Genomic DNA, 11,361 nt, shown 5'->3' with positions numbered 1-11,361 from the left:
CAGGGTGCCCTTGGGCTGGGCGTGGCAGGTGCGGCAGGGAGCGAGACAGGCTCTGCTTGGTCGCAACGGGCGAGGTCGGCGGCTCGTCGGCATCGGCGCCGGCAGCGCCGTCACCCGCCTTGAAGCCGTCCGAGTCGAGGAACTGGGCGCGGGACCCGCTGAAGGCGACGCGGCCGTTGGCGAGCTGGACCTGCAAGAGAGAAAGAGGCGAGGGGTTAGGAGGGGAGGAGGTTGAGAGACGGTCGGAGAGAGAGGACGCACGACATGGGCTGCTCCCGGGGCGGTGAGGGCGACGTGGTGAGAGACGAGGATGACGGTGCGGTTCTTGAGGAGCGGGCCCTTGAGGCAGTTCTCGTACTGCGCCTCGTCGACAGGGTCAGTAGGCGTTCGCGGCGACGACCAAGAGGGCAGGGACGCACGATGTGCGCCGCAGTGTGTGCGTCGACGGCCGACAGGACGTCGTCGAGGAGGAGGACCGACGCTCGGCTGTACACCGCGCGAGCGAGCGAGACTCGCGCCTTCTGGCCGCTGCGGGGGGGGGGTTCGAGAGGAGGGTTAGCCGCCGGCACGTGAACGGCGCAGGCAAGAGGAAAGGGAAGACGCACCCCGACAGGTTGATGCCCTGCGAGCGAGGATGGAGAAGTCAGTCGGGCTCGTCCGCCACGAGAGGAGGAGAAGGAGGGGGCGCACCTTCTCGCCAATCTCGGTCGAGTCGCCGTCCTCGAGGATCTCCAGGTCGCTCACGAGGCTACACGCCTCAAGCGTGGCGCGGTACCGCTCCTCGCGGAACGGCAGGCCAAAGATGACGTTGTCGCGGACCGAGGCGTTCTGGAGCCACGCCTGCTGCGGGACGAACGCGACGTGCGCCGGCGAGACCCAGTTGTCGTCCGTCAGGTAGGCGTCCCACGCGATCGACGGGAGCGCGATGGCGCCGGGCGACGAGCGCGGGCACGAGACCGAGCCCGACAGGACATCGACCTCGCCGAGGAGCGCTGTGTGCGAGACAGGGTCAGGGACTCTGTGCGGGCGACGAGGCCGAGGATATGAGAAGAGGACTATAGAGACGCACAAAGAAGCATGAGGGTCTTGCCGCTGCCGAGACGACCGCAGATGAGGCTCAGGTCGCCGACCGGGAACTCGACCTCGACGTCCTGGAGCTCGAACGGCTTGGTCTCGGGCTCGTCGGCGTCGGCGTCACGACGGTCTTGCGGAAACGTGATGGTCGCCTTGTCGAACGCGATGCGGTGCGCCGACTGGGCCTCGTGCTGCTGCGCCTCGGCGTCGGCGACGGCGGTCGCGTCCTCGAGGGCGGCGGCGAGCTCGACCTCGGGCGTGTCGAGGTAGGCGTCGATGCGGCGCAGTGACACGAGGCACTGGAACAGGGACACGATGACGTCCGGGATGACGTTGAGCGCAAACTGCGAGAAAAGGCGAGAGGGAGGGAGGGAGGGAGGGTCAGTGCTCGTCTCGCCTCGACCCGCACGAGAGAGAGAGAGTGAGAGGCGAGGACGCACTCGAAGCTCGTTCCAGACACTGAGCGCAGTGAAGGCGATGCTCGGCGTGAGCTCGCGACCCATGAGGAGCGGGCTCGTGAACGCCCAGAAGCTGACGAGGACACACTGCGGCGCGAGGTCGAGGGTCAGTACCGGCCGCAGGAAGAGAGAAAGAGACGAGGCTGGGACGCACAAGGATAGGCGAGATGCTGTAGATGCCCTGGAACGCGATCTCGAGGAAGAAGTTGCGCCTCAGCTCGCGGATCTCGTCGCCGCGCGCCTTGAGGATGCGCTCCTCGAACGGGCGCTCAAACGCCATGAACTTGACGAAGCGGATGCTGCCGAGGACCTCGTTGACGAGGCTGACGCGGCGGTCGCGCGTGCTCATGAGGCGCTCCTGCGTCGTTGTGAACGCCTTGGACGCGTAGTGGTTCAGGGGGAGGAACAGGATGGCGACGCTGATGCCGATGAGCGACGCGTAACCGATGAGCGAGTACAGGAAGACTGTGCGCCGAGGGAGGGGAGGTACGTCAGGTCCGGGACCTCCTGAGCTGGACGAGAGAGGGGAGCTCGGGCGCACCGGTGCCGAGTAGAATCTCGATTGGCGCATCGGCGAAGGTGAAGGACCAGATCGAAAAGTCGGCGACGCTGCGGGAGCGGCCGACAGTCAGGTGTGCGGCCAAAAGAGAGAAGAGGGCCGCTTGAGAAGGTCGAGGACGAGGACGCACCGCTCCGAGTCGATGGCGAACAGGTTGGTGAGCGACGACTTGGTGCTGAACTTGGTGTCGGCCTCGTCCGACTCGTCGCGGTCGCCGTCGCCGCTGTCGCTCGACCCGCTCGCACGAGACGAGGGCGCGGCCGACGATGCGCCGGTCGGCTTGCCCGACGCGTTGCCAACGTTGGCGACGTCCTTGCGCTTGAGGGTCTTGTCGAAGATGAGCGTGTTGAGCTGAACGCGGATGCGGGTCGACAGGAGCGAGTTGCTGACTGTCGGCGCGCGAGCGAATTCGGGTGGGGCAGGGCGAGGAAGAGGAGGAGAGGGTTGGAGAGGTCAGTCAGGGGTACACAGGCTACGTCGGGCTGAGAGGCCGAGGGGAGGACGGGACGCACCGAACCAGAGCTGGCCCGAGACGAGGCTCTCGACGACGATGCCGGCAAAGAGGCCGATGACGTAGACGTACGCCCACTGGAGCGTCTGCGCCTCGTCGGTGCCGCGCGCCTCGAGGAACCCGACGAGGCGTTGGAGGAACGCGGCGGGGACGTAGTACAGGAGGGCGTTGAGGACCGAGAGGGCGACCTGCCACGCGAACAGGCGGCGGTTGACGACGACGAGGCGGTACAAGAGGCGGTTCCACCGATTTGGGGCGCGGGCCATGAGGCCGTCGGTGACGCGGAAGCGCTCCCACAGGTTGTGGGCGCGGTCGGCGGCGGGCAGGGCCGGGAGCGACTTGTCGTCGATCGAGTCGCTCGAGTAGCACGCGTGGAGGACGGGCGTGACCCACGTGAACAGGAGGTACCCGAACGGCGAGCACGACGCGAGGGTGACGACGGGCTGGTGCGTCTTTGGGTGGACGAGGGGCGCACAGCGCGGGGTGGTGCCGGTGAGGAGGAAGGCGACGAGGGTGAGGATCGAGGTGGTGAGGACGAGGGCGAGCTGGGCCGTGTAGACGTGGTCGGGGGCGGCGTTGGTCGACAGGGTTGTTGCTCGAGTGAACACGAGGTCTGTGTACGGGTCGACCGGGGCGAGGTTGCGCGGCGGGAGGAAGGACCACCCGGTGGTGCGCGGGAGGACGAGGCGGAGGAGGGTGAGGAAGAAGGCCGAGGCCGTGAGGGCGAACAGGGCGACGGTGAAGCGCCAGTGGACGTCGATCGACCGGCGCGAGTTGCTCAACGGGAGCGACACGAGCGACACGACGCTGGCCGTGCCCCACAGGGCGAGCGGGCTGAGGCGCTCGATCCAGACGGTCCACGCCGGGGTGCCGAAGACGGTCGCCTCCCACGCGGCCGTGAAGAGCTCGACGGCGAGCAGGGTGACGACGGTGACGGTGGTCGCGAGCTTGTGCAGGCGCAGGCGAGGGTAGAAGGACGAGGGGTCGGCCTCGTCGTCGAGCTCGAGGTGGGCCCGGTCGAGGGGCTGGGCGCCATGGTCGTCGTCGTGGTCGGGTGCGAGCTGGATCGGCTGGCGCTTTGGCGGGTGCGAGACGGCGAGGCCGAGAGCGAGCGCGGTCGACCCGAGGGCGAGCACGAGCGACGGCACCCACGCGGGGACGGGCGCCGACTTGTGGTGCAGGGCCTCGAGGGCAAAGACGAGCATGGCGGGGCTCTAGCCGTGCAGGCTGCTGTGCTCGTGGTGGACGCAGGAAGCGAGAGCGAGCTGTTCTCCACGAGGTACGTCGTCGCTCTTCTCGTGCGAGTCAGGCTCTCGCTCGACTGACTCGGCGCAGCGCATGCCCTGTCGAGCAGCTCTAAGTCGGTGTAACTCGCCCAGTCGATCGACCGTCTGCTGCCCCGGCGAGGCGAGCCCGGCCGGCTTCACCGCCTCGCTCGTCTCGCGCCCTCAGCTCCTCCTCGCACCGCGATCAGTCCCTCGCTCTCGACCAAGAGGGTACAGAGCACGCTTGCTGTGCTCGCGAGTAGCACCACTCGTCCGTGCACCAGCTGCACGTCGCTCCCGTGCCGTCACCACCACTCGGCACGCTCCTTCAACCCCGACCCTCGCCCCGCCCCGAGGCCACCATGGCCGACGACCAGGACTCGTGCGTTCCCCTTCTCTCTCTCTCTGCCTAGCACCGCAGTCGAGCTGACCCGCCTCCCCGCCCGCAGCTCGTTCGACTCGGACGCGGCCGCCCTCGCCCACTACCGCGACCGCTGCCGCTCGCTCCAGTCGCAGCTCGCAAACGCCGAGAACGACATCCTCGACTTTACCGAGTCGTCCAAGGAGCTCCAGGCCGAGCTCGAGCAGGAGCTCGAGCGCGTCGAGCAAGCCGAAAAGTCGCTCCGCCGCGACCTCGACGACGCAAAGAACCAGGCCGACGACTGGAAGACCAAGTACACGTCCGCCCTCCGCGACCACACGGCCACCATCTCGCACATGCAGCGCGAGCTCGAGACGCTGCGCGCCGCCGAAAAGAGCCTGCGCGCCCGCGTCCGCGACATGGAGCTCGACAACGACGACCTCGAGAAGAGCGAGCGGTGCGTCTCTCGCCGCTTCTCGACGTCCTGCGACGTGAGCCTGACTCGTGTGTCCCTCCCCCTTGCGCACGCAGTGAGAAGGACTCGTCGCTCCAAGACCTCGACACGCGGTACAACAAGTCGCTCGAGCGCATCGCCCTCCTCGAGGAGGAGCTCGTCACCAAGGCGCAGCTCGATGAGGATGTTCAGCGGCTCAAGGACGAGCTACGCGGTGCGTCCCTCCCGCCCTTCCCTCTTCCCCCTGCGCCGGCTTGAGCTCACGTCGTCCTTCCGCCGACAGAGGTCAACGAGGAGCTCTCGTTCACAAAGACCCAGCTCTCTGCCGTCCCTCCACCACCTCCTGCACCTTCGACCGCTTCGACCACGCCTGTCGAGCCCGAGTCGCCGACCCCCTTCCCTTCCTCGAGCGCGCTCGCCCTCGGCGACGACCCGCCGCCGCGCCGCACGCCCTCACCCGCACCTCCCGACTCGCCCTCGCCCTCGATCGAGCTCTCGAACCCGACACCGCTCCTGTCGTCGCGCATCCGTCCCTCGGCGACCGCCGCCGCCGCCGCACCCGCGTCCGCCTCGACCCTCACCTCGCCTTCCCCCTCCAAAATCGCCCGCTCGACCTCGTTTTCCGCCATCCCGTCGAGCCCTGCGCCCTTCCGCGCCCCGCTCATCAGCGGGGCGCCGTCGCTCGCGCGCTCGACCCGCACGGCGCACCTCGCCCGAGGCGGCGGCGGCGGCCTCACGAGCTCGCCCTCGACGCCCGTCCTCTCGTCGCCGTCCAAGTCGGCCGCCGCCGCCTCGCGCCTGCCGCAGAGCCCGGCGCGCGGTATCCCGCGCACCGACACGGCCACCATGATCCGCGACATGCAGCAGATGACGACGCGCGTGCGCGCGCTCACGAACCGGCTCGACCACCGCCGTACGAGCGTCATGCGCGGCAGCGCCATCCCGAGGATCGGGTCGCCGACGGCCACGGCGGGCGCGACCACGGCGGCAGGCGGCGGCGGCGGCGGCGGCGGCGGCATGGCCCGCAGCTCGACGATGCGCGGGCTCAACGGGGCAGCAGGAGGGAGCATGCGCCCGCCGAGCCGCCTCGGCAGCACCGACGTCGCCCCGCGCGAGTCGTCGCGTCCACCCTCGCGCTCGTCATACCTGCGCTCGTCGCTCGCAGCGCCGCCACGCCCGTCGAGCCGCATGAGCCACCTGTCGGCCTCGTCGTCGCGCCCCGTCTCGCCCGCACCGCCCTCGCTGCCCTCGCGCTCGCCGACGCCGACGCAGGGCCTCGCCTCGGGCTCAAGCACACGCGCAAGTACGCGCCCCGGCTCGGCGCTCGGGCTCGGGCGGTCGCTCGGCCCGGGAGGAGGAGCGACGCAGCGCCGCTCGGTGAGCGGGACGAGCGGCGCGCCGCCCGTCGCGGGCTTGTCGCGCAGCGTGCATGGGCGCAGTGGGAGTGTGGCGTCGACCGCGAGCACGAGCACGAGCGGGAGCGCGACCGTGGGTGGGCGAGGCGGCGCGACGGCGAGCAGCAGCAGCAGCGGGAGGAGCACGCCCGTCGTGCCGCTCGGGCCGCCGCCTAGTCGACGGCCGGGCAGCTCGCTCTCGTCGCACACGAGCGACTCGGCGGCGGCGGGCGGCGCAGGGCCTGGAGCGGGCTCGAAGGTGGCGAGGAGGGTGAGCGGCGGGTTCGGCCTGCTGGGCAAGAGCATGAGGAGGAGGAGCGTGACGCAGGGCGAGGAGGTGCCGCCGCTGCCAAGCGCGCGAGGCGTGTAGCGCTCTGCAACTCGACCATGTGCAAGCGCGTGCAGGACGAGCGCGACGTCTGCATGACGGCGCTCGGGCCTCGAGAGCTGCCGCTGTCGGATTGAGCGAGAGCTGTGGCTCGCTCCTCGTCAACTCTCGTACCTTTGAGCCATGCCCTTGGAGCGCTTCCCGAGAGAGCGCGCTCCATGCTGTCCAGGGCGGCACGAGCGAGACGGCGAAAGGTACCGGCAGCGCGGGTCGCGCCCTCAATTGCTCACGCGACCTGTGCACCGCGCCGCACGCACTGCGCGCGTGCAGGATCGTCCTCTCCGTGCGAGCCCGTCCCGTCTCCCGTCGAAGCCGCTTTGAGAGCGTGGAGGGCGAGTGAAGGGGCAGCACGGGCGACGCGAGCGATAGGGTGACCCGGTCCACCGGCGGCGCGGGCGACGGACGAGAGCAAGCTCAGGACGACAGCGGGCGAGGCGGGCAGGAGGTATCGACGAGCGCTGGATCCGTACGATAGCGGACTCGAGCCTAAAGTTGGGTCGCCCCGCAACCTCGCAAAGTTGACCTCGCGGTACGACGGACCCCCGCTCTCCGAGGCTAAGCGCGCTCGACCGGCCTCCGAGGGCAAAGCTTCTTTCCGCTCCCCTCCTCCCCATCGCCACACCCTCGCTGTGCTGCCGCCGCTGCACGCCGTCCGCGCCCCGGCCGCTCGCCTCGCACCTTTCGACCCGACCGCAGCCATGTCAACCTCGACCTCGCACCCGGCACCGGCCCGCACGCCGTCCGAGCTCTCCACCGCCGGCGACGAGGAGAAGGCGCTCGAGAGCGTCAAGGGCAGCGACGCGCAGGGTGTCGCCGCCGCAGGGTCGCACGAGCACGAGATCGTGAGCGAGACCGAGGGTCCGTTCGTCAAGTTGAGCCGGCACCTCAAGACGCTCGGCGTCGAGACGAGGTCGCTCGAGCGCGTCCCGGAGGATCAGCGAGACGAGGTCCGTCCCTGCTCTCTACCGTGCTCTCGACGATGCACTCGCTGACTCTCAATCGCGCGCGCAGCTCCCGTTCTGGCGGTTGGCGCTGCGCCAGGTGCGCTCGCGGTCGCCTCGTCCTCGCACGTCAGCTCTCGAGCGTCGTCGCTGACTGCCCTGTCCTCCCCTATCGCCTCCTCCTACTCGACTTCATGCCGCAAAGGTGCGTCCCACCCTTCCTCGCGGGCGAGCGCGAAGCGACCGAGACTGACCTCGCTCGGCCCCTCGCAGATTACATTCTGGTTCTCGGTCAACCTGTCGTTCAGCTGCTTGGCGACGGGCTACTTGGGCAGTCTCGTACGTCCTCTTCAGCTTCTCGCAGGGTCGAGCGACGAGCGGGACTGACACCCTGCCCCGCCCTCGCCTTCGCTCGGCGCAGTACTACACGCTCGACTTCAAGACGTCGCTCGCCGTCATCTACCTCGGCGTCGCGCTCGGCTGCGCCGTCTCGGCGACGATGGCGACGGTGCGGCCTCTCTCGCCGCCTGCGCTCCTAGTCCCGCCGCTCACGCTCTGTCTCTCCCGCAGCTCGGTCCCAAGACTGGCTTGCGCACGATGGCTATCGCACGTTTCGCCGGCGGCTTCCCTGGCACCGCGTTCATGAGTGTCGTGAACGCCGTCGTCCAAATCTGCTACAGGTGCGCCTCTCCTTCTCGCTCTCACTCGTCCCTACCGTCGCACGAGACTGACTCGTGCTCCTCGCCCCAGCATCTCGACCGCGATCGTCGGCGGCCAGGCGCTCCGGGCCATTAACGGCTGCTCGCTCGTCGTCGGCATCGTCGTCCTCACGGTCGTCGTCCTCGTCCTGTGCGTGTACGGGTATCGCTACGTGCATGTGTGGGAAAGGTCCGTCCTCTCCCTCTTTCTCCCCCTCTCTCTCTCTCTCTCCTTCGCGTTCGCGTACTCATGGTGTTCACGTCGTGCAGGTGGGCGTGGATCGGGTCCTTCATCATCTACTGCATCGTCCTCGGCCTCGGCAGTCGCGGCGACTACGACGTCGACCGCCTCACGCCGACCATGGACGAGGGTCGGGAGCTCACGGGCGACGTCCTTTCGTTCCTCGGCATTATGTTCAGCGTGGGATCTGTACGTCGCCTCGCCGACCCTCGACTCGCGACGAATCCTGACTGACCTTGCCGATCCTCCTCGCGACAGGGGTGGACGTCGATTGCGGCCGACTACAACATCACGGTCCCGGCGTCGACGCCGTCGTGGATCATCTGGTGCTCGACCTGGCTCGGCATGTACCTGCCGATCGTCTTTACCTGCACGGTGTCGGCGACGTTCATGGTGCGTCCTCGTCCCTTTCCTCGATCCACCCTCGCGTCGTGCTCGACCTTCATGAGTCGAGAGCTCACTCTCCCTCGTTCATGCAGGCCTTGAGCAAGTCTGACTATGTCACGGCGTTCGAGGAGGACTCTCTCGGCGGCGGTACGTCGGCGCTCGAACCTCTTCCTTCCCGGCCAATCTCGAGCCTGTTCACTGACTTTCTCGTATCCTCCTCGTCACTCAGTCGTCGGCCACATCCTCATCGAGAACGTCGGCGGGTTCGGGAAGTTCCTCATGGTCCTCCTCGCCTTCTCGACCGTGTCGGCGCAGATCCCGAACTGCTACTCGGGTGCGTCCCTCTCTCCCTTGCCTCCCTCTTGCCGAGCTCTCGGTACCACGACATCGTTGCGCACGTGACTGACTCGACCTTGACGAACAGGGGCCCTCTGCATCCAGGCGATCCACCCCATCCTCCTGCGCGTTCCTCGCATTCTCTTCGTTGTACTCTTCACGGCCATCTACCTCGCATGCGCTCTCGCCGGCCGTGAGCACCTCTCCGAGATCGTGTCGAACTTTGCTGCGTGCGTCGCCGCCTCTCTCTCCCTCCTCTCGCAGCCCTCGAGGACGGCGCCTTGTTCGCCGGAACCTGACCAGCTTGGTCGCACGCGCAGCATTCTTGCCTACTACACTGCGTTCCTCGCGTCGATCGTCTTCGTCGAGGTGCTGTGGTTCCGCCGCAAGAATGGCCCGCTCGGCGGCAAGACGAACTGGGACGACGTCGCCGACTTCAGCAAGCTGCCACCCGGCATCGCCTGCTGCGCCTCGATCGCGTGCACCATCCCTGTCGTCGTCATGGGCATGGCTGCGACGTGGTACGTCGGGCCGATCGCGCTCGCCATCGCAAAGCCGTACGGCGGTGACCTTGGTGCGTCCCCTCTCGCTCAGTCTCTCGTTCGCTCGACGACGAGCTCACGCCGTTCTGTCCCTGCAGGCTTCGAGCTCTCGGCCGGCGTCTCTCTCGTCACGTACCCGCTCTTCCGTTACGCCGAGATCCGCTACTTTGGGCGGTGAGGGCAGGTTTCGGGCGGGACGACGAGGACGAGGAGGGCGCGCATTCGAGCGGCTCTGGGTGGGGAACTCGAAGGCGCGTTCTGGCGGATCTATCTGTACTTCTGTTGAGCATGCAACACATTCATTACTGCTACCCAAGGCTTGCTTGCGACGAGCGAGCGCTCCTCGAAAACGAGAGTCTCGCGGCTCTCGAGGAGCAGACCGCGGCACCGACAGGGAGGTGGACCCGCCGCACTGGCCGGCTGCAGACATGCTCTCAGGTGCTGTGCGAGCTGCTCACGCGCTCGCAGGAGGCCAGCGGAAAGCGTCAGAAGACTTCATCAGTTGGACGACCACGTCGAGGATCTCTCGACCGCCAGAACCTCCGGTCGGCCCCCAGCTTGGTCCCGTGCAGTCAGAGAGCTTGTACCGAGCGGCTCCGAGTCCCTCCCATAGCCCCCCTGCCGCCGCTGTAGTAGCGTGCGCTCGGCGCAGAGCGTTCTTTCGTCGCCGCTGCGATCCGCGCAATCCTGCTGCGCATCTCGCTCGTGCACGGGGCAAGCTTGTGCGCGAGCTTCCCGCGTACTGTGACGCCAACCTGCGCTACCAATCGCGGCAATCACCGCCGACTTCCTCTCCCTCACCTCGTCTTCGCCCTCGCCGCTTCTTCCGACGTTTCCTCAGCTCGCGCCCGTCTTGATGGCAGACCCACTCACGAGCGAGCTCCTTTTCGCCATTCTCGAGGATCACGCTCTTCCCGCTCGCACCCTCGTGTGGCCCAGCTCGCGTCAGGCGACGCTAAAAAGCGCTTCGCTCGACTCGGCTCGCTCGCGTCGCGCAGCAGCTCAAAGACGACCTCGCTTCTCGACTCGCGGTATCTCATGACCTTGTCCCGGCCGACACGCACTCGGCGAGTTCGCTCGACGAGTCGTCGGGCGACGCTCTCGCGCCAGGCCTGCACTGCCGTCCGTCAACCGGCTCGGTCGCTTCTTCCTCAGCGCTCGCATTACTCGGCAGAGCACTTCAAGAGCTTCGAGAGCTCCGAGAGCTCCAAGGACACGCTGCGTACGCTCAACGTCGTCTCGGCTCTGGTCGAGAAAGCGTCCCTCGTTCCGAGCGAAGCGGTCAAAGCGCGCTTCCTCGTCTGTCGGGCTGCGCGTTCTCGCCTCCGAGCGCGCCAAGTTCGCCCTTCTCGCGTGAGCCGTCGATAGCCGGTGCGGCGCAACTTGTGTTTACGTGGTGCGGACGGCCGAGTCGAGCAGGAGCCGCAAGACGAGCGACTTTGCTCCGCTCGAACTATGAGAGTTTGTGCGCGAGCTCTGGGCGGCGAGGGCAGCGTAGCAGTCGTCGTCGCACTTGGGGCATGTATCGAGGACCTGCTGGTCCTTCGGCGACTTGCAAGAGAGAGCAATGCGACCCGGCAACGCGAGCTGCTCGTTCGATTTGGCGTCCTCGGGCTTCGTCGTGGCTCGGCGGCTCGTCTGCGTCGACGGCCGCGCAAGGCTGTAGAGGAGCATCTGTTCCGCTGTCCGAGGGACGAGCCTCAGCTGTGAGAAAGCGCCAGGAAGCCTGGAAAGGGGGACCGTGCGCCTCGA

At 67.8% G+C, this 11,361-nt stretch overlaps 2 protein-coding genes across 2 annotated transcripts in view; one reads left to right on the top strand and one right to left on the bottom strand.

Annotated features, from left to right (window-relative positions):
* Nucleotides 1-3,006, bottom strand: part of RHOBADRAFT_39718 (uncharacterized protein) — a 6,191-nt gene extending 3,185 nt beyond the window's left edge. The window contains exons 1-12 of the mRNA XM_018413646.1: nt 2,604-3,006; nt 2,222-2,480; nt 2,074-2,141; nt 1,687-1,997; nt 1,515-1,619; nt 1,290-1,418; nt 1,070-1,253; nt 691-992; nt 606-622; nt 420-528; nt 262-357; nt 68-190 (exon numbers count right to left, since the gene is read on the bottom strand). Coding sequence (XP_018268333.1) covers nt 68-190; nt 262-357; nt 420-528; nt 606-622; nt 691-992; nt 1,070-1,253; nt 1,290-1,418; nt 1,515-1,619; nt 1,687-1,997; nt 2,074-2,141; nt 2,222-2,480; nt 2,604-2,868 — 1,968 coding nt within the window. The 5' untranslated portion in view covers nt 2,869-3,006. The remainder of the gene's footprint in view (nt 1-67; nt 191-261; nt 358-419; nt 529-605; nt 623-690; nt 993-1,069; nt 1,254-1,289; nt 1,419-1,514; nt 1,620-1,686; nt 1,998-2,073; nt 2,142-2,221; nt 2,481-2,603) is intronic.
* Nucleotides 3,007-7,162: 4,156 nt separating this feature from the next.
* On the top strand, nt 7,163-9,787 carry RHOBADRAFT_47129 (uncharacterized protein; the record flags this gene model as incomplete). Its single annotated transcript, XM_018414933.1, has 13 exons — nt 7,163-7,411; nt 7,476-7,505; nt 7,679-7,744; nt 7,827-7,913; nt 7,976-8,085; nt 8,156-8,254; nt 8,374-8,533; nt 8,603-8,737; nt 8,824-8,878; nt 8,961-9,065; nt 9,156-9,297; nt 9,388-9,641; nt 9,708-9,787. 13 exons carry the CDS (start codon nt 7,163-7,165, stop codon nt 9,785-9,787), a joined length of 1,572 nt encoding a protein of 523 aa, XP_018268332.1.
* Nucleotides 9,788-11,361: the final 1,574 nt, after the last annotated feature.

The sequence above is a fragment of the Rhodotorula graminis genome (assembly GCF_001329695.1).
Source record: "Rhodotorula graminis WP1 unplaced genomic scaffold RHOBAscaffold_16, whole genome shotgun sequence".
NCBI classification, from domain to species: Eukaryota; Fungi; Basidiomycota; class Microbotryomycetes; order Sporidiobolales; family Sporidiobolaceae; genus Rhodotorula; species Rhodotorula graminis.
The sequence above is the reverse complement of the archived record's forward strand: the minus strand, read 5'-3'. Positions and strand labels throughout refer to the sequence as shown.